Genomic DNA, 27,936 nt, shown 5'->3' on the forward strand with positions numbered 1-27,936 from the left:
AAGTGCTTTATCTGTGAAATTAGGGGTTTAGATTAGATGAGTTCTTCTAGTTGTAAATCTATCAACCTGTGATCCCCTGAGCCTCAACATGATCTTTTTGGTATTTTTCATGTTTTTATTACTTGACCTGGATTTTCGGGTTTTGTTTTGCTGTGTGTGTGTGTGTGTGTGTGTGTGTGTGTGTGTGTGTGTGTGTGCGCAAACTACTTTAGGACAATCTTAATCAATTAAAAAAAAGATGAATTTGGTTAATCTGGAAGGGGGCAACACTGTTTCCCAAATACACAAATATACTTCCCAATTCCATTCTCTTATGATTATACTGAATTGCAAGGATACTGTAGGAAATGGAGGAAGAAAAGGTTTTTGGGCTACAAATCATATATTGTTCTCAGTCCCAAACTGCACAGAACATTTCTAACACTTGTCTGAAAGGCTTTTAACAGCTTTAACTACAATGTCACCTAACAGATCAAACTGAGAGGAATCTTGACTCTTAGGACTCTTTGAAAAGAGTAAGAGAAACAGAAAACTATGCGGATGGGGCTTCTAATGGGACAGTAGTATATAAATTGCTCTTTCTCTTCATCATGGCAGACGTAATGACTTGAACAGGTGTGAGTATAATGCAAAAAGGACAGTACTGGTAGTCAAGGGACTTGGGCTCTGTTGTGGCCCTATCACTGAATAGCTATAGAAACTTGAGTCAATTAAAAAAAAAAAGATCTCTTTATGCCTCAGTTTAAACTGAGGATATTGGACTAAATGATCTCTAAGATGCCTTCCAGTTTTAAAATCCTATAAGTTATATGAAACCACTTACTCTCTCAGCAACAAGGTAAACATTTTACACATGGAATTGGTTATTAGTCCATGAAAATATTACCTGCAGAAACAGGAGTCCAAATTGAAAAGGACAAGAAATTCCTATGGTTGTACAGGGAACAGAATCTTGGACTCAGCATGAGGAAGACCTTAGTTCAAATCCTACCTCAGCCCATTCTTAGCTATGTGACTGACACTGGAGCAGTCACGTAACCTCAGCTTCAGTTTCTTCATCTATATAATGAGATAATAATAAGCCCCTACCTCACAGGGTTGTTTTGAGAATATAAAGAGATAACATATGCAAATCACTTTACAAACATTAAAATGCTATATAAATATTATTTATAATAATGTTGGCTATTTCCTCCAACTGATCTTTCCAACATGGCTGTCATTTATTAATAAGACAATGGCATTTCCGTATCACTATCCTTTGCAGGCATTTTAGTAATGAAATGGGTCCTCACAGGGGCAGATTCTCTGCCACTTCTACAACAAAATTCTCCCCAAATAAACTGGCTAAACATTATAATGTAGATCTGGAGATTAATGGGCTGATCTCCTAGGCACTGCAGTTCAAATGGATTTACAGCTTACCACATTTAGCCCGGTGTGATTTCAAATAGAATTACTTCTGATGAATTTGAATGGAAATTCAGAAACCATTAAAACAAACCGTGTTTAAACTAGTTGGTTCATCAGAGGCAAATATTGTGCATTAAGATGGGAATACCCGTTCATGGAAATAATGAAAAGTGACATCAATATAATAAAATCATTACAGGTTTATGGATTCTGGGACCTAAACAAGCAGTAGTCTTGCTTCTTTTAACTGATTAAATGTGCACCCTCTTCCCCTACCCCCATTTATTTTTTGATCTGCAATTCAAAAATATCTCCATTTGGTTTTTCAGCCTGGAAAGCTTATAAAATTGTTCCAGATTCTGGACATTAAAGCTTGCCTTTCTAAGAGGAATAGGGGTGCAGGGGTGATAAGCATTATAGCAGAGAACAAGCAGTGCAGCAAAGGAACTAGTTGGATCAATCGATGCTCACAGACTCTAGCATTCATAAAACAGTCACATGAATAGCACTGTGGAGAACAAAAGGCAATGATGATAAAATTGGGAGCTTTTGTTTTATAAGGCTGGCACAGATGGGCCTGGCATGCTGCACACTTCATTTCATGAAACCTCAGCCACATTTCCATTGCATCGTGTTTGCAGACAAGGGGTCTAAGTGCAGGAGGGCAGTGACTTGCCAATTGTTTAGCTGAATGCCCCAACTTGAGCCAGAAAAATGAATTTAAACCAGTCCCATCAGATAAATGGAGTGCCTGGAGTCCTCTTCAAACAATGTATATCAAGTGGTTCTGCTATTAACCTGCATTGTTTAATTATAATGAATAACTTTTCATTTCCATCCAGATGACATAGAATTCTACTTGGAAACTTTCTGGTGAGACTGTCATATCTGTACATTACATTCTTTTTTCCCTCCCTAAACATGCTCAAAACAACATTACATTCTCAGTTCAGGCACATATTGCTGACAGTGTACTCTTCTGCTTTACAGTAATATACCAGAAGAAATTCTTTGCTATATCAGGATCTACCCCCAAAGTATTTACATTGACTGCAGCTGTGGAAAGAGTGAATATTCAGAAAAAATTCTGATGTTAAAAATCCATCTTGAGTTTAATATTTAGGATTAGATTTCTGGTTATCTTTAGCAGGAAATAAAACATACACATGGCAATGACAATGTTACATTTATAAATATACGCATTACATATTTAAGACATTTCTTTCTTAGAACTTGTTGACAACATAGCTTTTTAAATGAATTTTTTATTGTGACTAGTTCATAATTTGGTAATATTTCAAATAGTACATCATTAAAGGTTCATAATCTAGCGATGTGGGTTCTGATGGTTGAGAGGCAGTGGGTTCTGACGGTTGAGAGGCAGTGTGTTCTACTAGAAAGACACTGGATCTGGAGTCAGTAGAAGTCTGAGGTCAAATTTTACCTCTGATATTTACTGACTTCTCTGACCTTGGACTAAGTTCCTATATCTTGCCATTAGCCTCAGTTTTCTCATCTGTAAAATGGGGATGACACCTGTGGTACTTATCTCAAAGAGTGATTGTGAGGAATAAATGATACATGCAGAATGCTTTGCAAACCTTAAAGTGATCTACCAATAGGAGCTATTTTTAAAATTCTGTTCTGGTTCACAGACTAGGGTAGTTCTGAATACAGGAAGAAAGCCATTTGAAGTATTTCTGAAGGTGTCAGAATTCCATTGTTAATTTCTAGCCAATGCTTGTATAGTATTCAGGAACTCCCAAATGACTGAAAACAGTGTTGAGGGTCCTTACTCTTTGGAAGTTTCCTGTGGAAAATATATTATTCTCTTATGTGCATTCAAACACACATAAAGTCATAAACAAGCTCATTTCCTGTACCTGTTCATAGGCCAAAGGCTATAAAGGAAATTCCCACCTGTTTTTTAATGCTATATGCCCCTAAAAAAAAAAAGCAGCAGCCCACTTATTGGGTAAATCCTGTTTCACTTAATAGTACAACCTGAGGGAAAGAATATCTGAAGGAAGGAAAGGCACGGGAATCCTCAACGTGCTTTTTCTTTGTACAAAGGCTATGTTTTACTGGTGTGAAGTGCCTACCTGTGGAGGACAGTAATCAACATTCCCCACAGTTATTAAAGCAGCTCTAAGTAAGTAAGAAAGCAATGGCAATGCTATTGCCATTGATTAGCAGATCAGCTGGTTCCCTTGTGAATATTTTCTAAGTACTGACATTAGTCATTCAAGGCTCTGTCAAAATAGCTGTCACAATACATTAACTATCAATTAGAGAAATTAAACAATTAACTAGCAATAGACTGAACTGATAAAGAACTAGGAAAGTGTTCCTCAAAATGAAGTTTCCTCACATGCAAGAAGGTCTTTGGTGACAATCCAAAGGGCTCTGTCCCTTCCTTTGTTCTACTCAACAATTTGTTCTACTGAGTTAAGACGGAGAGGGTTGATGCAAGAATCCACACTTAAAAAGATATCAAAAGGAAAGAGACATAGGCAGAAACAAATTAAGACTTAACAGGGCTTATAAAACTAGAGGAATGGTACAAGGGCAGGGTTATTAGCAGTTCACTTGGAAAAATCTGTGGTTTTCACTGACCATATGCTAAAGACAACAATTCAATACAGTATAATGAAATAGAGGGGATTCTTTACGTGAGGTAGAAGTTTGGAACAGATTGACCCTTCTAACTCAAAATCTCTGACTTCCCTTTGTTCCATACAGACAGCATGGCACTGTGGACAGGGTACTCAGTTTGGAGGGAGAAGACCTAGGCAGGCTCTGGTGCCAATTGTGGTACTCATGAGTTAACTCTGAGCCAAACACTTCATGTCTTTTCCAAGACTTAGCTTCTTCTTTGATAAAATATGGGGCTTTATTCCTTGCTCTACTACCTAGAGTTGGGATGATCATATTAACAGGAAATCTTGTAAATCTTGTAAACCTCCATGCAAACGTATGGAATCTTATTATTCTCATCTAACTACAAACTCACAACACTTCAAGACATGAAAATCCCTTAAACTGTTCTGAGTATTTATATTTATATTCCAGAGACACAGCAAACCTTGTGGCTCACACAAGACAGATTGTAAACCTCCATTCTCACTCCACACTCTTTGTAGGCTTAGTAACATTCACAAAACCCAACTGGAAGGGAGGAAACTCCAAGTCATCCATATTAATAATGGATCGTGTAAGTATGACATGTAGTTATGACATGGGGCTTGAATACAAATTAGGATCTAACGTGGGATAGAAACAGGATCTTTTTTTTTTTTAAGGTAAAAGAAATATCCTAAGAGGTTAAGTGGCTGACTCAGAGGTCCAGTCTCTCCAAGGCCACAGTTGGTTTTCTGAATCCTTCCCTTAACGGTATGTAATTATAAGTAGGTAGCTCTTCCAGGAATTCATTTGGGGTCTAAGACATATTCATGGGTTTTAGATATCAAAGTCATTAGGTTAACTAGTTCATTCATCCTGAGTCTCAGATTTACCATCTGTAAAATGGGCTAATAGTACCTATTTTGTAGGTTATTGTGAAGCTTAAATGAGATAACATATGGAAAGTACTTTGTAAACTTTAAAGCACTAGATCATTTATTGTTATTATTACATGTTCTTACTGATACAAAGATCAAATGAAAAGGAAGATAAATATATGGTAAGTATATGTACTCATGTCAAAGATCTGTGATTAAATGAGGGTTTATTAAATAACCAGAGACTCAAGAGAGTTTAACGGACTTGCCAATGGTCAAACAGCTTCGGCAGAGTCAGGGAAGGGATTGAATTTAGGTCTTCCTGATTTAACTTCAGCACTCTTTTCACTATGCCAACCTACTTCTCTATGTAAGGGCATAACATGCATCCTAAATGTTAAAAGATAAAGTACAAGTCAAGTACAGCCCAAGATAAGCTTTTATTGCATCTGTTCTAATATCCGTATCCCTGGGAGAAAGAGATTATGTTACCACCATTCTATGTTGACCTTATTTTATTTAGCTAGATAGGTAGTTTCTCTCCCAAAAGAATATGGTTTCAGATTACATTGGGCCATGGATTAACTAATGGTTAACTTTGTATCAAGTATCTATTAGATGGTTAAAATTTTGTCATTATTTTGTGGTTTTTTAATTTTTTACTCAGCTTTAATTTGTAATAAGGTCTTGATTTTTTTTTTTGCTATGAATTTTTTTCTTATTACAAAAGTTTTAGTATGCTCCAATTAAAGTTACGTGAGACAGACATTCACATATCATAGAATTACGATAACTTCATGTGAATTGGGTTGTGTTTTTTTTTTTTTAATACAATTGTAATCTTGCCAGGATGGATTGCTGGTGTGTTTTTCCCTCATGGTTCTACTCCTAACTCTCCCTACTTTGAAACCATACTTCAATTGCAGTCTCATTCAGGAAGCTGAGGTCTCCATTAACCACCCCTTTACAATTAACTCCCTTTTGTGTGCTACCTTCACCCACTGGAATATAAACTCTTTGAGGGCAAGGATCATCTTTTTGTATATATTTTTATCTCAAGGATATAGCACAGTGCTTGCTTGGCTCATAGCAGGCACTTAAGATTTTCCTTGCTTCCTTTACCAGCTCCCCTATGACTAAAGAAGAAAAAAAAAACCTAACCTTATTTTTTTACCTTGATGTTTCTTATTTGTTAGACTCAATATTACTTATCAAGAATGAAGAACAGAGGGAAGGCTCCACACCTACCCCTAGATCTTACTATTGTCAGGCCTGTCAATTTCACCTTCTCAACATCTTTTGTATCCGCCCTTCTCTCCTCTGGCACCGTTACCACTTGAGTGCAGGCCCTCAAACAGCCCATGCCTAGACCCACTGCAACAGCCTTGCTGGTGAGTCTCCCTGCTTCAAGTATCTCCCTAATTCCATTCAATCACCAAAGTGATTTTTCTAAATCTGTGGTCCAATCATATCATTCACACTTTCAATAAACTCCTGTGGTTTCCTATTGTGTCCAGGATCAAATACAAAATGCGCTGGTTTTCTAAAGCCTTTTACAATCTAGTCCCCTCCTATCCTTCCAGTCTTCTTGTACCTTACCCCTTGCCACATATTCTTCAGTACAGTGACCCTGGCCTCCTGGTAATGCCATGACTAAAATACTTTCTCTCACAGCTCCAGACATTTTCTCTAGTCGTCCCCCATGCCTGGAATGCTCTCACTCCTCAGCTGCTACCTAATGATCACCCTGGTTTCAGTGACCCCAACTAAGATGCCATCTTTTCCTGGAAGCCTTTCTCACCTCCCAGTAATTCTAGCCTCCCCTCTGTTCAGTATTTCCTATTTATCCTGTATGTAGTTTGCTTTGTATATATTTATTTGCATGTTGTCTCCCCCATTAAACTCTAAGTTCCTTGACAGCAAGCACTGTCTTTTTTGCCGCTCTTTGTTATCATCTGTGTTCCTGGCACATGGTAGGTACTTAATAAATATTTGTTAACTGATTATGACCCATGCAAGTCACTTAACTTCCCAAAGTTCTAGGCTGTAAAGAAGATGTCCTAGTAGAGGGAGTTTCCTCACCTGAGGGTTCTCTGTACCACTGAGATCACAGGTGGTAAAGTGGATAAGAAAGCTGGGCCTGGAAAGAGGAAAACCTAGTTCAAAATTTACCTCAGTCACTTACTAGCTGTGTGATTCTGGGCAAATCACTTAATCTATCTCAGCCTGTTTCTCCATCTATAAGATGAGGATAATAGCAGGGATAACTCCCAGAGTTGTTGGGAGTATAAAATGAGATCTGCAGTGTTCTGCAAATGTCAAAACACTATACAAATGCCAGTCATTATCACCATCATCCCTCTTACGTAATTATGAAATATTCTTCTTGAACTTAGAAAATATTTTCTTGAACTGGATCTGTGACTTCAGCAGGGTAGGTAACTCTTATGAGAAAGCTTCTTCTACTAAGATAGATTTGCAACTTTTAGTCTTAGTGAGTTGCCTGGTATTATAAATGGTTAAAGTCACTTGCCCTGAGTCACACAGTTGGTATGCATCACAGGCAGGACTTGAATGCAGGTCATATTGATTTTGAGGCTAGCTCAAAATGTTAAATTACGATACGCTTTAAATGCCATACCCACTGTAGTGTATTCAAAACTGATATTTGTACATTAGACTGTATTTTGAAGGTACCATGATGTTGATCTCGTGGTAAGAGAAGGCATCTGGCCTTCAGTACAGTTTCCATATTTGTCAGTTGTGAGCAGTATAAGTTATTTAAGGAAATGGCCACACAGTATGGCTGTTTTGTGTTATGACTGGCAAAAGGGGTCTATTTGTAAGCTCTGAGATAAACATACTCAGCAACCATATCAATAAGTCACAATACTTCAGGTTGCGATTATCCAGTGATATCACCTTGTGTGAAATCTAATTGCAAGGTTAACTCCTGACACTAGCTACCAGAATAGTGTGCAAAGACCTACTGCAAACCCTTAATAGCTGAGGGAAGTGGTTCGAAAAAAAAAAGGAAAAAGTCAAGCAGAAATCCTCATATAAATCACTGCTTTTTAGAAAGAAGAGAACAGTTTAAACAAAGGGTATGCTAAACTTAACAGGTAAACTGAGAATCTTGGGTTGTCAAAAAAAGTTTGATTTTCCTTATCTCATTCTTACCTATCACATGACAAGAAAAAAAGAGAAAGAGACATAATCTTCCATGAAAACCTGAACACAGAATGATCATATTCATGTATTTCAGAGAACTGTTATGGTTCTTTTAATGTGTCTTCCCTCTGCCTGACCTATCATTAGTGTGAGCAGAAAAGGTACTCTAAGGACCTTCTTAGATGATCTTTTTGGCTACCAAAGTAATGTATGCCCCATATACTAAGACATTTTATCCAAGTTCCCATAGGCTACCTGTAGGGTAAAATAGGAAAATTTGGGAAAGGAACAGCTTCTAGTAGTAGGAAAGGCCAACCATTTAGAGAAAATTAAAGGAAAAAGGAAATATTATCTATTTCTAAAATATTTTCATCATAACAGTCATTGAGAAACGACTAATATTTTAGTTTTAAACATGTCAAAATGCTTACTAGTTTGCCTTCATGTTTGGCAAAGCCAAATCCAACTGTACACAGCTCATTTACTACAGCTTGAAAATCCAACTGATTAAAAATAGAAATTCAAACAACAAAGTTCCCTCTGGGGAAATACAGAAAATAGGGACTCATCTTCATGAATGTAATTTTGAAACTGTAACTTGTACCAACTCAAATTACTATCAGATTTTCTGAAATCAAATGTCAAGAAAGAATCTCTCTGTTAGAGATTAAAAAAACCCCCCACAACCCACAACATCTTGGCACCTTCGTTTGGTAATTGGTTAAGAGATAATGTGCAAAACTCCAAACTTTCAAGTATTCATAAGATAGAAAAAAAAATCGCTTTAAAACAAATGATTTGACAGCTGCAAATGCAGGATAACACCTAGTTGCATTATAGAAACAGTGTGGATAATTACTTTTTTTCAAAAGGAAGGGCTCTGTGGACCAAGGTCCTGTCTGAATTTCCCTGCAGCACAGTTAATGTGCAATAATACAAATCCTGTTGTCACATCAACCTAAGTCTCTTTATCATCCGCATATCAGCAAGAATGATGAGAGACGTCCCATGATTCTAGCAGTCTTCCTTTGAAGGATCCACACGTTAATTACTGCACTAATTATGGTTTTTGAATAACCAAATGAAGTAAGCAGTCTATGGGAGGTACAGGCATAAACCTAAGACCGAGAAAATACTAGTTACTGAAGTCATCAGTGTACCCTGACATATTGAACATGCTTAAAAGAAGTAAAAGGAGTAGATTTTTAAAAGACAAGCATCTTAAATAATTAGAGCTCCATGCAGGAAAAAGAAATGTTATTTCTCAATGGCAAGTGAATTTAAACTGTTATCTAAAGATCTGAAGGTAAGCCTGCTTAAACCACTGCTTCTTCTTTTGTTATTAGGAAAACATAATTGTTCCAAATAATTAGCACCAGAGTACATCACAAGCTGACAACAAAATTATAGAAATCTTCATATTCAGATCCGTCTAGCTGGCTATTAGGAACAGTTTCTGATCATAACCCATTAGTTGAAGTGCTGTGAGTTCCTGATTGCCACCAAATAACCTCAGATATCTGCCTAAGTTAACAGCCCCTATTTATTCAGAGTTTTCTTGACAGTAAAAATTGCTTAGGATTTTTACAGCTGCCACACAAAGGAACAGTATTCTATGTGTGCACTTGGAAGATTAGGTGATATAATAATTGAATTGTGGATTTTAGACATGCTTTTAACTTGGAACTTTCTAAATGAAAACCTACAAAAGCATTTTTCAGTTTGTTACAATGGCACCATCATGTTTATTAAAAATTAAAATGAACCCATTTCATATTTTGTGATGTCCATGTTAATTAAAAATTTTTTTTCTTTTGCATAACCACCTCTTTTAGTTCTCTTTCATGCTTAAAGTGGATGGCTCAAAGAGTTTTCGATGTGTATCCTGCTGTCTAAAGCTTCATTTTAAAAACAATATTCCCTTTTGGATGAACAATGCCAATGTACTTTGTAGACTAAGACTAATTCATTTTAAACTAGCTAACTAGCACTCTATGCACCATAGGAAAAGAGACAAAAGAAGTACAGTGAATTTTAAAAGACAGTGAACAAAATTACCCACTTGACAGAGTTCCCTGTATTAACCTCCCAAGAAAAAAAAAAGCTCAGACATGGTGGGGGAAAGCTGCTATTCTGTTAGTTACTTACCCAACTGTCAGGAGTGGATTACTGATAATATAACATGGTGAAACTGGAAATTTGTTTAAATATTCTAATAATTTACTAATCTACAATGCTATTTGAAGTTACTTTGAACATTTCTGCGTGATAATGGCTTAGTTTATGAACCCTCAAAGCTTTGTGTTGTATCCCATGAGGGATAACTTTGATTACTCTAGTAATTAATGATGTTAGATAGTAATATGGATTTTCTGTTCAGATTTGAGTTTGAAGTTAATTAGTCTTCACGTTATGATTTGCTGATTAATTATGGATATTTAGTTATAAAGAGGGATGTTAATTATTAATATCAAAAAATCATCTAGTGTAATTAACTAAAACTTTGACGTCAGTTAAAATTCCCACTTGAGCATAACTTCCAAGATTATCAATTGCAAGGGGGAGAAAAGCATTCTGTTGCAAAGGGACATGTTCTTTGAGCACACAGGGCACAAATTTTATCCTTACTTTGTTAGTGGATGGCACTTGCTACAATGTAAGCAAAGAAAATGAACTGTTGTCAAGGTACAGATCTCAGTCTTTCATAGAATATTCTCACAGTGGGAGAATCTTATCTCAGAAAAAAATGTGCTATAAAAGAAATTCCGGTATGAGTCTTAACTTGGTGTACTGTTGAAATAATGTCTTAACCTTAGAGCTGTAATGTTCTCTTGTGATTGATGGGCTTTGTCAGTTCTCATGTTAAACTCTGGAATGAACCTCAGAGTTGCTACAGATATCTTTATTTTCAGCAGCTGCAGCAGCAGCAACAGCATTTAGAAATATCAAGGCAATATTACAGCACAAATACTAATTAGTGCTCTAATTCACGTAACTTAAAAATCACCTTTGTGGTTAAAAACACATACGCACACACACACAAACATGCAGAACCATTTCCCCCTCTTATTTTTCTCCTGATCTGTCAGAAGACCCATCTCACTGTCATCAGAAAGGGGAAGGAGGGAGCACGTGATTAAGAAAAAGGGTTAAACCCCAAAGCATCATCAGTACATCAATGTCCTGGAATTTACTTGGGTAACACAGACTCTGAACAGGGATCTGTTTACACTATCTCTAGATCATCTTGACAATATTTATTCTCTATTTACCTAAATGAGGCAATATGATGATATTTATTGCTCAGAATGGCTAAATATAGACTTTTCTTGAGCACTCAGTACCATAGTGGGAGGTTTTGCTCTAATCTACATCTTTAAACTGACAAGCTAGAGAATTCCTAATGAATGCCTCTTTTCATCTGGATGTCTGTGTGTATTTGACAGTATAAATATTTAGCAATATCGGAGTCAGCTTGTGATTTTACCCAGATGGACTGATTGATGCCTTGGCTTGACGTTGCCAAAGACAATCCATGTAGTTATATAAGCAATTTCCCTCTTACTTCCTAAGAAGCAATTAGGTGGCCAAAGGCAGCAAACCAAAAATAGTGGAAATACTTCTGGTATCAGCTGACAACTCTGAGGGATAAATAAAATATGGTACTTAAATTATTACCACTTTACTTTCATGAATCATGGGATTAAAGCCTTCACTTCTAAAGTACATATAAATTGCAGGGTTTCTTATGTCTGTAATTTGCAAGAATCTAAGTTAAAATACCAGCTAATCAGTCAACTCACATTCACCTTGGGAAAAGTACCACCCTTTCTTGTCATTTTTGTAAATTGCATGCCTAAGCACCAATGTTATTTTGAGAGGAAAGACGCTTGTTGTCAATAACATATATTGCAGTCTAGTTAAAACAACATTTGTTAAGGTTTAATCGCAAATGTAATCCACTTTTAAAGTTTAGACAGAACACTCAGAGAAATTTAAGAAACAGATAATAAATCATTTTCCCTATCCTGGGTGTGAACAAGGTAGATCTGATTGTTTTTATCAACAAATGATGTAGAAATCAGGAATTGATATTTCTCCCCAATCTCATAAAGGTTATTATAGATTACATTAATTGCTCTTATGCAAATTACAATCAAAATGCAATCAACAAAGTCCAATATGTGTACAGTGTCCCCCATATCAATCCATCCATACAGCAGTTCTTCATAAAGTTTTTGCTACAACACATAAGCATGGCTTTTGGGGAATACTCAATGTCAGCCTTATATTAGCTACGCACTGTTTAGCATCCTCCATTTTACATGGTGAAAATGCCTACAATGATTATATCTTATGTGCTTTTATGCATGCTACTGCTTTGGGGGAAAGCCATTCTCTTATTTTTGGTAACAGTAAAATTCATGTTTCAGCCATGTTGTTGATCTCCCCTCCTTTTACTTTTGTTGGTTTCTATTAACTCATCTCACTCTTCGTATAACCCATGCAATAACCCAGGAAAAAGGGCAAGCAAGACATTATTCTTCTTGACACTAATACCTATAGATTCTATTCTACAGTGATCCCTCTTCCTATCACAAGATATCTCAGCTAACTGAATTCTCAAAACTCAAGAACTGGCATTTGTAATATATTCTAGAGGCAAGTGGGATGCAATGCCCAGTGGTTATCAGACACATGCAACATGGTTTCAATGGGACTCGCTGTCTAGTTATAATGCACAGTAGCTTTAACTGCAGTACACATCAACCCCTGTGTATGTGTGGCCATGGCAGTTTCTGACTACTCCTCCTCCTCTTCCTCATCACCATCATTCTATGACCTGCTAGCTGTCAAATAAAAATAAATGTACTTTGTTTTCTATGGATCATGTCTGATTAGTAATAAACTTGTTATTGACCACCTAGAGAGTGCCAGGGCCTGGAGCACAATGCAGTGGTCTCTCCTCACTCCATCATCACATGCTGCACTTCAATCATGCAGCATAGCATCTTTGGTTTGAGGGGTGGGGGATTTCTAATGAATGAAAGATGATCACTTTCCTTAAGCTAACAGACAACAAGGGCTTGGACATTTGTTGGAAGAAGCTGTGCGTACAAATAAGCCCAATGATTAAGTATAACGTAAATAGTTCAGTCTGGTGCATAGGTTGCAGTGAGAAATGACTGGATGAAATGGGCAAAGTTTTGAATAAACTGCATTGTTTTACCAAATATGTCACCAGAAAAAAAAATGTATTAACTCTAATCAGCCAAAATGGTGTGATTCATTGCTTAATTTCAGGGTACCAGGCTATAAATTATATCAGGCCTGCCACAACTAATTTCTGCAGTGGTGTGCTAGATGACAAATGAAATGTCCAAGTGGCTACAAGTGAAAAGCTTCCATCTTTCTTCCATGGCTGAATATTACTTACTCTAATGATGTATAATAGCCTGCAACTACACTTAACCTGAACATTAAATGGCAGCACAAACTGTTTACCCAGAGTTATGAAGAAGAAAACAGCAAATCAAGCCAAGAAATCTAAAGTGTGTATATTAACCTCCCACATGCCGACATAATTTCCCTTACAGATGATGTATAGCCATGTCTCTAAATTGTTCCCCCCCTCTACACAATAGCGTATGCTTCAAGTATCTAAAGTGTCAAAGTACATGTGATAAATTGATGCCAAAATGTACATAATTAATAAATCTGATGGTGTTTAGAGCTAAACAAATGCTGGTTATGTTGTTAATGAACCTTCAGCTATTAAAAATAACTATAATCTCCATCTACTGATATGAGTCTAATTTTTAAAAATCCATAAAGAAATCAACATACAAGCAAGATAAATGAAAAATGTTTATAAATGTCTTCTACATCACTTTTCATGTATGTGTAAAGACTTAGTATGAATCAAATATGTAGTTAAATTATATTTAACAAGTAGTATTTAACACTAAACATTTACACTTACTTTGTGTTAACCTTCTATGGGACTATAAACATTTTACCCTCCAAACACCAGGAGATATATATATGAATTTAAAATCTAAGACTATCAAGAACTAAAAGTAAAGCTATTTAAAAAGTTTTCAAGTGTGCAAAGACAATCTTTGATTATCAAAGTATGGGAAATATGACGTATCTAGTAGTTAAAGCTCCTATCATCAGATAATATTAGATAAATATGGGGAGAATATAATAATAATGCTATTTTTCACCATACATACTAAACATAATAAAGTTTAATACTGTTATTTTGGGAGTGAGGCCAGAGGAAGAGTAGAGGGTATTAATTCTTATTACTCTCTTTCTCTTAAAGATGATATATCCCAGGGGAATCAATTGACAGAAAAACTGAAGACAGAAAATTCTATCCTTCTGAAGCAAGTTTTGGAGAATCTGATTAGGTCTCATGCTGCAATACTAGGTATTCCATTTTTGCCAAAGGGCCAGCTATTATTATTAACGTCATTTGTCTGAATCATTACTCTGCACCTTGGTTCAGCAAACACTATGAAGATGGCATGGTAATAAATGACCGCAGGATTCTTTCCTGCTTTGGCCTGTTTTTATCTGCCACCTCTCTACCGTCAGCTCCATCTTTCTGAACCTCTCTGAATCCCCAAAAGGGACGGGGCGTCTATTTGTTTTCCACTAGGTTACCACTCTGTCTATTGTTGTTTGCACTAAAGGGTACGAATTCAATTCATTCTTGTGACATAAAAGCACTGATACAGTAAATTTTTTGCCCAAGAGAAAACAAAAACAAAGTTGCTGAATATGGGATAAGAGGTGAAGCACCAGCATATATATGTGAAGGAGCCTTCTGAAGCAGTCTTAGTTACTCGATGCTATTTTTCTCCCTGATATCTAGTCTAGACAATGAACCTTACTGTTCTAAACTTGTATTAACCTTTTCAAATTGCTGTTTAGTGGGAAAACTGTCATTGTGTAGGAGGGGTTAAACAGTGGTACATGGTACTACTCCAAAGTGTCAGAGAAGGAAATGGAAGGAAAAAAGCCAATTTGTGATAAAAAGCAAACTTCTGAAAGAAAGAGGTGATACACATTAGGCAGTTTAATGGAGAATTAGATAGGAGGTGATAATAGTATGCAGTTAATAAGTTAGATTATAAACACATTAATAGAAAAAAGGGAACTTCAATGAAAATAAGGGCATAAGAATATTCACTAAATTTAGTTCTCTTGCTTGCTGAATTTCATACTCATTCATTTAATTTTCTTTATTCCTTAATATGAAAAAATAATTACTTTATAATCCAAGTCAAATCAAAATCATATGCCACACAACTCCTATTACTAGTTTAGTTTGTATATATTTAGAAAGTATTGCAAACAGTATTTTATATCAATTATGCAGCATGAATGCTTTCTTGATTTAAAAAAAATATATTTTAGGCAATTTTAAAAAATCTTTCATTAGAGTGTATCTAACCAGGAGGGTGAAACTTTAGCATTTAAGAGCTTCCTCTCAACCCAAGATAGTTTGTGTAAGAATTTCATCCTATCTTAATATTATGATACATACTTATATTCAATCCTCCCTTTACAACATTCAATTTCAATGCCCTAAAATATGTAAACACTTCATACTGTGGGGAATTTAAATTATGTAAATGTAGCCATGGAGCTTACTTAGCAGTAACTTTTCATTGCCAAAGGCAACATGTTTTCCTAGATACGCTTCTAAAAAGTGCCAAACTCTGAACCCCAAAGAATATTGCCAAATACTTTTCCATTCTCAGTCCAACTCGTTATAAAAAAAAAAAAAGTCTTAACACAAAATGAATCTGAAATCCTTTAATTGTCCATAATTCCTGGAACATTACCTTGTATACAACTTTCTTTATTATCAAAATGTTCTATAATCCTGCCAGAAGTTAAGAAGTTATCGCTTGAAAATCACTGGCTAATCTAGCTACTAAGATGGATTTTTAATGAAAGTTTAATGAATGATAAATACTCGTTTCTTGATAAATGTTTAATTATGCCAATAATTACCAACTGCTGAAAACTACTGTTGTGTTAATAATGGCATTTTAGTACACAAGCAGTTTCATGAGTCATGGTGCTGTTAAAGATCAGAACTCCATCTGTCTAATGCAAACTAGCAAAACAAAAGTCTAATTAATATTTTGATCAATTTTCTCCACACCCTAAGACTATCTATGTCCTTGGGGGGGAGGAGGGAGGCTGTTGAGGATTCTTGTTATTTTCTCCTTTATGAGGAATAAGGAGTGAAGGAAAAGAAAAAAAAAAACCCTAGAGCCAATACATTTTGAATATAGTTAAACCAAGGAATAAAAATATATAAAAATTATTCAAATGAATATGATTCAGTAGCATTATTACACCAATTTTACTTATTTACTATTTAATACCACATTTTAAAACAGCATCCAACATATAATCCTATTGGTCAACAGAATCAATTGGAATGGAAGAGGACATTTCCTTTAGAATTCTTGCTTCTTCTTTGCAGGTCAGTAATCCACAACTAGGGACATACTCCTATCATCTCAACACCATACCCCAAGAGCTATAAAATGCTATTTGTACAATGACATCACATTTTTCAGGTCAGGCTCTACTGACAGATGAAGACATAGGTAAGTTTACCTTATGTTAAGGAGTTAATGCTGCTGCTGCTCATGGAAGGGGAAACAAGCAAATGATTGGAATTATAGGAGACAACTCTTTACTCAGACATCCTAGGATGCCATAAACTCTCTTACAAAAAAAAAAGTATCATTTCCTCTTTAGAATGCTAAGAGACAAGGCATTAGGAAGAAAACAGTACTGGATTTGGAGTAAGGAGAGACACAAGTTCCAGTTCTACAACTTTTCTTTCTATTGTGTGAGACTGGCAATCAATTGATCAAGAACCACCTATTACGTGCCTGGTGCTGTGGTAGGCACTGGGGATACAAATATAAAAATGAAACAGTCTCTGTCCTGAAGCAGCTTATATTCACTGGGGAAAGACAACACGTACAAATATAAGTATATACAGAATCTAAGGCAACTGGGGGAAAGAGAGGAGGCACTAACCCAAATGAGTTGGGTTTTGAAAGAAACAAAGGATTCTAAGAGATAGAGGTGAGGTGGAACTGCATTTCAGGCATGGAAGACAAAGATAATGAGGTGGGAGGTGGAATGTGGTATGGGACAAACAGCACATAGGTCAATGAGGTTGAGCCATGGAGTTGATAAAGGGGAAATAATACATAACAAGGTTGGGAAGACAGTCTGGAGAAAAGTTGTGAAGGGTTTTGAAAACAAATCAGAGGAGTTTATAGTTGATCCTAAAGGCAATAGGGAATTAGTGGAGTTTAATGAACAGAAAAGGGACAGGTCAGATAGGAGTTTTAAGAAAATAACGAGCAGCTATGTAGTTGATGGATCAGCCAAGGCAACAAACTGAGGCAGAGAGAACAATTAGAAGCTTATAGCAATAGTCTAAGAGCAAAATGATGATGGCCTGAACTAGGGTGGTAGCCATATGAATTGGGAGAAGACAGATGTGAGAGATACTGTGCAGACCAAAAAAAAAAAAAAAAAGATAAAATTTAGCAAATGATTAATGGAAATTAATACCTGTGGTACCTGCCTAACAATGCTGTTATGAGGATCAACCAGGATAATGTATGCAAAAGGCTATATATAAATGTCAGTTATTAAGATAATCAGTCTCATTAAAATGGAAATGCTAGTCTCTCAAAGTTGCTGTTGAGACCTGCTCAGTGAAGGTCAGTGCACATTTGTTTTTCTCACATATATAACTCCCAAATTCTCTCTCATCCAACCTACCCAATAGGTGGGAAATCCTTACTTCGGTCTGAAATTTTAGCTGTCAATGTAGCATGGCATCATTTATGTTGCTGCAATAGTGAAAAATCACGTTGATTAAAAATTTATTGGAATTATTAGAAAGCAAGTACATCATTGTGTTTCATGCATTATGTCAGCAGAATCAAAGAACAGAAAAGTTGGAATGGACCTCAGAGATAAATTAATCTAAGAATCTCTGATTCTAACGTTGATAGGCTGTTATCCAACCTCTGCCTGAAAATTTTCTGTGAGAGTGGACTCACTACCTCCTGAAGTGGTCTCTTTCACTTTTGAATACCTAATAATGGGTTGGAAGTTTTCCCCACAAAAAATTAAATGTGTCTCAAATGTCTACCTGTTGCTCTTACTTCCAACCTCTGGAAGAAAGTCTTCTCTCCTCCACATGACAGCAGCTTAGATACTTACACAAAGTTATCATGCCCAGCCCCTGCCTGTCCCCAAGTTTACTCTCTGTCAGGCTAAACATCTTCCTATGGCTTGGTTTTGAGCAAATAATCTATAGCAATTAGACCATGACACTAAAATCATAGCAATAAGATGCAAGTTTTTGCACTTACCAGACAATTTGTGAAAATATTTAATTCATTACATGACTTTGAAAGATACCATTTCCCATTCTAGAAAATGTATACATTGTGAGTAGAATAAATTGAGAAAAATGTACAAAATATCTGGAATAGATAAATCAAATGGTTATGTTTTCAAATGGTATTTATACAGAATATGTAAAATTTTTCTATGTAAGGCTGATTTTTAGTTCATATATAGTTTGTTTGTTTCATTTTTTTTCCTAAGAAATTTTAACTGTTAAGTGCTTAGTATTTTCTGACTACCTGAAAAATAGGGATAATATTTCCCTCATGGTACTTTACACCAGAGGTGTCAAAGTAGAGGCCCACAAAACTCTCCAGTGTAGCCCAAACTAGACTAAAATGTAACTGGGAACTGTTTAACAAAAATAAATTAAAATACAGTAAAATATAGAAAACTAAGTGAATATGTAGCCTGCAGGGATGTTTCTATTTGAGTTTGACACTGCTGCTCTCAACCACTCTCTAAAGCTTTAAGTTGTAGGCAAGGTGCCAAAATATTGTGGTTAAAAATGATCCTTATATCAAGTAAACCATAGGTCCAGTATAAAAAGTATAATAATATCCTATAGAAACAAAAACAGAAGTAGTATTAACATGCTGAATTCTGCTGGAAAGTTGGTAATTATTTTACTATGGATTCACTGAGAGTCATTTCTTAGTGCATGTCCATCTCAACCTTTCTATAGCATCCTTCTTGCTCTGCTGGCCATTACCCTTGACTACTATTTCCTTCTTGTTTTTTGAGACACTGTTGTCTCCTGGTTCTTCTACCTGTCTGATTGCTCTGTTTTAGTTTTGTTTCCTTTGTTGATTCACTGTCCATGGTCAACTATCCCTGGATGTGGGTATCTCCAATGCTCTGTTTCGGGCTTTCTTTCTTTCTTTCTTTTTTTTTTACATACCTCACCATAACCTTATCAGCTGCCAAGTGTTCAATTATTATCTCTGCTTAATAAGAATTTATTAGATGCCATGTCTGTGCCAGGCAACCTGCCTCATCTTTATGTAACTGAGTCCTAGGCCTGCATATCCAGCTATTTTTTTTCCCCTAAGGACTAGCCTTGCATCATCAAGTGCTTACTGGACAACTCCACATATATGTTCGTTGGCATTTCAAAATACAAAATGGACTTCAATGTCTTGTAACCTAAAGCTACCCCTCCTCCAAACTTTCCTGTTTCTATTGGGTTCACTACTATCCTTCCAGTCACTCAGCCATCATTTCCTCTTTTCATTATTTCAGCTCACATGCTTACTCAGTTTCGAAAACTTCTCAATTCTACCTTCATAATATTATAAGCCTTTGTTTCCTCTCCAGTCAGACCTCACTTTATTTCAAACTCTTATCACTTTTTAATCTGGCTTTTTGCAAGTCTTCTAATTGCATTCCTGGCTTTCAGTTTCCTCTACATAGCTGCCAAAATAATCTTCCTAAATGACATGCCACTCTCTTGTTCAAGAACCTAATAGTTTTCTATGGCCTTGAGGATAAAACATAAATTTCTCAACTTGTCATTTAAAGCCTTGGCATCTAAAACTCTCTTGCCCTAGCTGACCTTCCCAGGTTTACTGCCCATTAGTCTTCTTATGCCAGATGGAGTTCTGAGTTCAGGAAGGAGTACATAGACCAATTTAGCTGAAACATTACTCACACTCAGTCCTCCATGACTGGAACCAACAAATCAATTAATCAACAAATACTCTTAAAATGTCGATAATGTGCCAAGGCATTGTGCTAAGTTTTGGGGATAAATGTACCAAGATGAAATTATCTCTTCTTACAAGATTCCATTCCAGTGGAAGAGATAACATTAAATATAAATACATATGGTAAACATATAAACAGGTACTAAAAAATGTAAAGAACTTAAATTAATACAAGGTAGTCTGGGAAAGGTGGGTTACTAGTAGTTGAGAGGCATCAGCAAAGAGTTCATGTATAAGATACTGCTTAAGTTGTCTATTAAAGGAAGAAAGAGACTCTATGAATACATATAAGGAGAGAGGGCATTCCAGGCATGTGGGAACAGCAGGTGTAAAGATGTAGAGATGGATATTGAGTGAAAAGAACATAGAGAAGGCCAGTTTGACTGTAAAGTACTTCAGAAGGAAGACTACTATTTATAGAGACTGGAAAGATAGGTTGGGGCCAGGTAGTATAAGGCATTAAAAACTAAACAGGGAAGCTTATGCTTGATTCTTGGGGAAACAGAAAGCCACTAAAGTTGATTAAGTAAAGAAGTCATATGGTCAGAACTGTACTTTTAAAAAAATTACTTTCACAGAAGCATGTAGGATGGAAGTGGTGAGATGGAGAGCAGTTAGGAGACTGTTGCAATGATTTAGTTCAACTTAACATGCATTTGTTAAGAATCTATATGAGCTAGACACTGTGCTAAGTGCTGGGGATACAAAGAAAAGGCCAAAACAGTTTCATCCCCCCAAGGAATTCATATTCTAATGGGTAAACAACATGCAAACAACTATGGGGAGAAAGGGGGAGAGACAGGGAGAGAGGGAGAGAGAGGGAGAGGGAGGGAGACGGAGAGAGAGAGAGTATGTCTAAGACAGAAATGAGAATGCAAAAGAAACTAAGAAGAGGTCAGGGAGGTAAAAGGAAAACCAAGAGATGTTATGCTGGAAAAGGAAGGGATCAAGCAGAGGTGTTGGCACTGGTAAGGAGAAGGAACATCTTGTCCTAGGGGAACAGAGCAAATGAGAGGTGATGTCAAAAAGCTTTGATATGAAGGGAACTTATCTTGAATGACCTCAATTTTTTTTGAGTAAAGTAAGAAGCAAGGTTCTCAGCTGAGAGAATAGGGTTAAGGGAAAGATATGAGAGGCATGTGGAGGGAAAAGAAGGTCTAGAATACCTTCTACAGGGAGAGAAATCAGAGAGGAATAAAAGAACTGCATTGCTGCAATGAGGGCCTAGCTGAGATTGAATAACATGAATCTGCAATGTATTTAGTGGTGAGATTTCTTCCAGTGGCAAATAATTTAACCTGCTTGCCTCAGTTTGCTCATCTGTAAAATGTGGATAATAATAGTATCTATCTCCTGAGTTTGTTGTGATAACAATTGAAAAGCACTTACCACAGTGCCTGACACATAGTGGGCACTATATAAATATTAGCTATTATTATAGATAGGAGTAGAGGTGGTAGATGGTAGCATTAATAACAGGATGAATTTTGGCAAAAAAAAAAGGAGCAATGACAGGAAAGAGGGGCAAGGAATTCAAGAGCAGAGGACACTGCAGAGTTATTGTTGTCGTTGTTCAGTCATGTCCAACTCTGCATGACCTCATGGACTATATCTGTGAGGTTTTCTTGGCAAAGACTAGAGCAGTTTGTCATTTTCTTTTCCAGTGTGTCCCTATTGTACAGATGAAGAACTGAGGAAAACAGGTATTGAGTGGCTTGCCCAAAGTGACACAGCTAGCATACAGAGCCAAATTTGAATTCAGATCTTCCTGACTCCAGGCCTGGTGCTCCACTGCATCACCAGGCTGCCCACGCTGCCCACATCGTAGAGTAGAAATGGGATACTGATATTAGAAAGGGATAAAAGTGAAATCTGATTAAGTGCTGAGGAGATTAAAGAATAGGTTTAGGAGGGGTGGAACATAAGAATGGGTGAAATGATAGGAGGTCATAATCACATAGGGGAATGCCAGGGTTTATAATTAGGTAAGGGAAATACTTATAAGTAGCGGTAAAACCTTGAGTGTGATCATCAATTATGACCAGCAGAGGAGGAGTGAAGGAATAAGACATGGATTTTAAAAGAATGGAGAACTGGGAGGTTAGAGAATCTGAGGGGACATCTTTATTAGGGTTTCTTAACCTTTTTTTTTATGTCATAGATCTTTTTGGAAGTCTGGTGCAGTTGCCGGACCCTTCTTAGAAGAATGATGTTTTTAAATGCATAAATTAAAATGCATGGGATTGCAAAGGAAATCAACAATATTGAAATAATTATCAAAATAATTTTTAAAAACATATTTCTGAATCCTAGGTTAAAAATCCCTGATCTATATTAATTTTAAAGTCCCAAGATATCAGAGCAGGTGATGGGGAGGAGATGGTGAAATTTCTGTCCTCATCTCTGACTGAGAATCCCTACCTTTCTTCAAGGCTCAGTTCCTTTGTTGCCTCTGCTCATCCCTCTACTTTTTAATGTTCTTTCCTTCCTTCTCAAATACACATACTTATTTTATATGTTATAGTTATGAAATAGAATACAAGTTCACTGAAAGCCAGGATTATTTCTTTGTTTTGTTGTTGAGTTGACTCCCTAGCACCTAGTCTAGAGTCTTGCATGCAGTAAGGAAAATTAAAACAAAACAAACAACTTTAAAATAGTTTTTGAATTAGACTGACTATTTTCACATCAGGATATGAAATCAATTGTGCCTTGGACTGTTATAAGCTAGACTACATGGTTACATCCATGGTAAAATGTTACAGCTCCAATCTGAAAAGTCACTGGACTTTTATAGGAATGGACTCAGGGTAATTCTATTACTGAGACCATGTCTTCTCTAAACATTATGTCTTCCAGAAAAAGATATCATACGATTTTTAAAACTTTCCCCTAGAAATATTTCTTGTTAATACCTAATTAATTTGACACAGGATATATATTTTGGTCAACTTCTTAAAAAAAATTGTACTGTTGACATTTGTTTACACTTAGTTATTATTATTCTTGCACATGTTTTAAAAATACGAACCAAAAGGAACAGTGTTATCCTCATTACTTGGACATCACTCACATTTTCTTAGTGCTCTTCCAGAAAAGGACTTCTATTGTAAAAATTTATCCTTAACTTTTATATTTTATTGAGTTTTGATTTTGAAGCTCTTTCTTGTTGCTAAAGTTGCAGCTGTTTGACATCTTTAAGTAACTGCTCAGTATCCTCAAGCAGGTCGGCAGCGGTTCACACAAGAAGGCATCAGACCATATAAACAGGCAATAAACCGCATGCTGAAGCAAGCAAACATAGGCACAGAATGAGGGTACTTCAGGAGTGGAGCCCTCTCCCTATGGGAAGAGAAAAGCTGCCCTACTACACTACCATGGTGAGCTTGTTAGTATATGCCATTCACAGGGCAGTGTAAACATCTGTGAAGTGAAACAGAAAACACACTCTCTCCTGACAAATGGATAGAGCTAATTGCAGTTCCATTGTGTATTACTTAAAGAGAATGAAGAACAAATCTAGGGGTACAACAAAACAAATACTGTAGTGACAACTTTCTTCCCTCAGCTATATAGTAGCCTGCCACTTGCCCTCAGGTGTTGCATTTTAAAGTTGCATTCACTCCATGAAAAATGTATAATAGTTTTAGTGTCTGAGGTAAAATAATACAACGCTCTATAACTTTTACCTTCTAAATCAAGAGTTCTTAACCATTTTTGTGTGTAGGAAGCCCTTCGGCAGTTTGGTGAAGCTTATTGTCTCCTCAGAAAAAAATGTTTTTAAATGCATAAAATAAAAAATATGGGATTATATGGGAAGTAAATTACATTTCAGTAAAGAAGTATTTTTCTCCCATCCAAGTTCACAGACTCTTCCCCCCTGAAATCTATTCATCTATTCCCCCCAGTCCTTTCGGGGGGAAATTGAACCCCAGTTAAAGAATTCTTATTCTAAGTCAGTTTTCAAAGGAAGAAATCCAAGTTATCTTATAAAAAAAAGTTTCTAGTCACTAATAATCTGAGACATGAGTATTAAAGTACTTCTGAGGTCCCACTTCACACCCAGCAGATTGTCAAGACTGGCAAGGTAAGAGTTAACTGATACTGATCTCCAAATAATGCATTACTCTAGCTATTTTGTAAAAATACCCAATTTGATTTGTACTATGAGAAGCTGGCATGGATGAAATTCTAGTAATGACTTACAGGTATAAGAATACAAAGAAATTATATAAACTTAAACAAAAAGTGTTAATTTTGAGTATCTGAAGCATGAACCAACTTATTTTGTTAACAACAACAACAAACAAGCTGAAAATGTATCTGTAGGAATAAATAAATATTTTTCTTAAAGTTTTCCAAAATACTACCACAAAAAGTTTTGGGGCTTCTGTAGGTCACAGAATTTAGAACTAGCAGGAAGTTTAGAGACCACTAAGGACAACTCCTTCATTTCTCAGATGAAGAAACTATGGCCCTGATGTAAAGTGACTTGCATAAAATTGAACTGGAAATAGGGAGCAGAGCTAGGATTCAGATCCTTGTCCTCTGAATTCACATGCAGTGCTTTTGTCTCCATATCATTTTGCCTTTTTTGATTACAACACACACACACACACACACACACACACACACACACACACACACTCTCCCAAACCCTCAGTGTTCTATAAGAAAAATCTACCATGAGCCTAGTCCTCAGAAAATAAGAAAGAATCCTATTTTAATATAAGTAAATCATTTCTCCTTGATATGAATTCCTCCTTCTTCCTATCTGTTTTGGGAATACTGACACAGACATCAGGTCATGTTCTCAAGGCCGTCAAATCTCATCTCCTGATTAAGTCCATCTCAGTGCTACGGTACTGATGTACATTTGTACCATACTAATCTGTATTCTTCTGGCCCCATATGGGGAACAAATCTGTCTACGCTGCTAGTCTGTTTCATTCAAATTGATCCACACCCACTAAGCTTGTCTCTGATACACCTATTTTCATGCCTTACTCCATCTCAGTCCCATTGGTCCTCCATCGCAATCTCCCTCTCTCTCTTTCTCTCCTTCTATTCTACTCTTTGAGAACTTCCTCCCTATTGCCAAGAAACTTCCCTACATCCTCAATCTCTTCCTCTTCTAACAGTTTGTTCTTCCTTTTTGCACTAAGACTGATTTTCCTTTGAAATAATATTTTGTGTGAGGTGGTTTCCATACTAACAAGAAGTCTTCTTTCACACAGGTCCAATACGAGGTGTCTGCATCCCCTATCCCTTCAAGTGCCACTTTCAGACACCTCTCTGTCCCTATAATTCAACACCTTCTCCTCCTTTTCATACTACCTAAAATAGTCTTTTCCTGATTCTTGACATTATGATCTATTCATCTCCAGGAAACTCCACTTCCTAACTTTCTCAATGTTTTTAAGCACTTGGCCTCTTCCTCTCCCTTGACACAATTCCTAGCAGCTTCAATATACACACTGATTATCTCCAACCCTCTGGTATCTCAGGTCCTTTTGTCTTAACTCTCACAACTGCTCTATCTCTATCTAGTCTACTTTTTCCATTCACACGGATGGTTACACTCAAGATCTTATGATTACTTAAAAATGCTCGACATCCCTAAATTCCCTCTGACCATAACTTCTTTTCCTTCTACTTCTTTCCTCCATGTTTGCTCCTCATATACCTGTGACCTCTAAGACTCTGATCTCTTCTTGGTGTTGGTGTCACTCATGCTTCACTTCTTGGTCTTTACAGGGCTGACCCTATGGTCAATCATTCCAATGATATATTTTCCTTCATCCTTGAATCCCTTAACTTCTTGACTTATTGACTAATCCCCAACGCTAGAGTCCTTCACTATTAGCCTTCTATGTTCATACTCCAGAAGCACTGAGTACTGCTAAAGGGAATCACAAAGCCTTGATTTTCTCTATGACATCTTTGTGCTTGTTACACAAGGGCTCTTTTTCTCATTCCTTATGAACTAACTACCTAACGCAATATTTGTAGCAGCTATATCTAAATCTTTTTTAGAGCACTGGGATTGGAGTCTGGAAGACCTGAATTTAAATACAACCTCATACTCTTGCTAGCAATGTGATCTTGGGCAAATCATTTAACATCTTTCTGCCTCAGTTTCCTTTTCTGCACAATGGGGATAATAATGACATCTACTACAAAGAGTTGAGATAATACTCATAAAGCACATGGCACAATGCCTGGTATACAGTAGGTTCTTAAATAAAAGATTGTTCCCTCCCTCTCTAATTTCACCCAACATTCCCTCTCAGTCAATAATCTCACAGTTAAAATGAGGAGACTGAAGCTCTCTGATGTAAATTTCCTTAGGTTCCTTTCTATGTATTTAAAAACTTCTTAGAATCTTTTAGCCTCTTCTTTCTGGTCTCAGAGGATGAAGGAGCCCTTCTCCACACTGAGTCCTTACACCTAAATCCCACTGCCTCATATCTACTCTGGTATCTCTCTCCTCTTCTTCAATCTTTCCCCTTTCAACTGATTCACCTCTCTTGGTCTACAAAAATGCTCAGATCTCCTCTATTCTAAAAATTCTTTCTCTATACCATAATTTTACCTCAAGCTATTGTTTTATCTTTCTCCTTCTCTCCAATAATAAACTTTTATTAAGAGTTCTACACCAGCTTCCTTGCTTCCTCATTTATTCCTCCACCTCCTGATATCTGGTTTCTGTCAGTATCTACTGTAATTATATGCTCTCTCTACACTTTGTCCCTTTGGCAAGCTCATTTATTCCCACTGAAATAGCATACTAGGTCTCTTCTCCAGTCTCTCCCCTCTCCAATTCATCCTTCACACAACATCTAAGATAATCCTACAAAAGTTTACTAAATGTATTACTGAGAGAGCCCTTGGACTCTCTTTAGAAAATCCTTAAAGATGGGAAAGATTTCCCTTTGCATGGGTTGAGTTAGTTGTTGCTCTGCATGAAGGCAAGACAAGCATAATATCAGATAAGCTCAAAAGAGTCTATGATTCTATAAGAAAATGGATATATTCATTATGAGTATAATTATGGATATCACTAAAAACCATATGACTCATCACATATAGTACTACTAATGGCCCAGTTTTACTTTCTGTTCCATTTTTATGGGATGAATTTAGTAGGGCTGGGAATGATTTTTTAAATGAAAAATTTTAGACATCTGTGGTATATTACAATATATTAATACATGCACTTTGCTGTCTCTTTCCTTAACGGAATGTTGCCATGTTTTCAGTTAAGGCAAGACAGAATTGCTCATCTTCTCCTCACAGCCCATCTGGTTTTGCCCAAGTTGCTTGTGAAACAGCATTCTAAAGAGAGAGACATTATTAGAACTAGATGTTAATACATTTAACACTGACTGTGTTATTTACAATGCATACCCAAAGTTACACATCTTACCTTCTACATGACAAATTATTGGGCACTTAAAAAAAAAAATCTAAAACAGGAATTCAAAGAATGTCTAATTTTGCTAACTCATCATTTAGCAGTTCAAATGCAAACAAATATAGATGGTAACATAATTACCAACTATGACACTGGATTAAAAAAAAAAAAAAAGCAAGTGATATTAAAGTGCCCATATCATGAGATAGTTATTTTGCTGATTCCTTTTTGAGCTTTTTTATATCAAAGA

At 36.4% G+C, this 27,936-nt stretch overlaps 1 protein-coding gene across 3 annotated transcripts in view; it reads right to left on the reverse strand.

Annotated features, from left to right (window-relative positions):
* Nucleotides 1-27,936, reverse strand: part of ZNF407 (zinc finger protein 407) — a 609,391-nt gene that overhangs the window by 34,060 nt on the left and 547,395 nt on the right. Inside the window, exon 9 of one of the 3 annotated variants that reach the window (XM_072604089.1) lies at nt 158-27,607. The exons of the other annotated variants lie outside the window; for them this stretch is intronic. Within the exon in view, the coding sequence (XP_072460190.1) occupies nt 27,552-27,607 (56 nt within the window). The 3' untranslated portion in view covers nt 158-27,551. Of the gene's footprint in view, nt 1-157; nt 27,608-27,936 lie in introns of those variants that run through there. 3 annotated transcript variants of the gene reach the window in all.

The sequence above is a fragment of the Notamacropus eugenii genome, chromosome 4, assembly GCF_028372415.1.
Source record: "Notamacropus eugenii isolate mMacEug1 chromosome 4, mMacEug1.pri_v2, whole genome shotgun sequence".
In the NCBI taxonomy this organism is placed as follows: Eukaryota; Metazoa; Chordata; class Mammalia; order Diprotodontia; family Macropodidae; genus Notamacropus; species Notamacropus eugenii.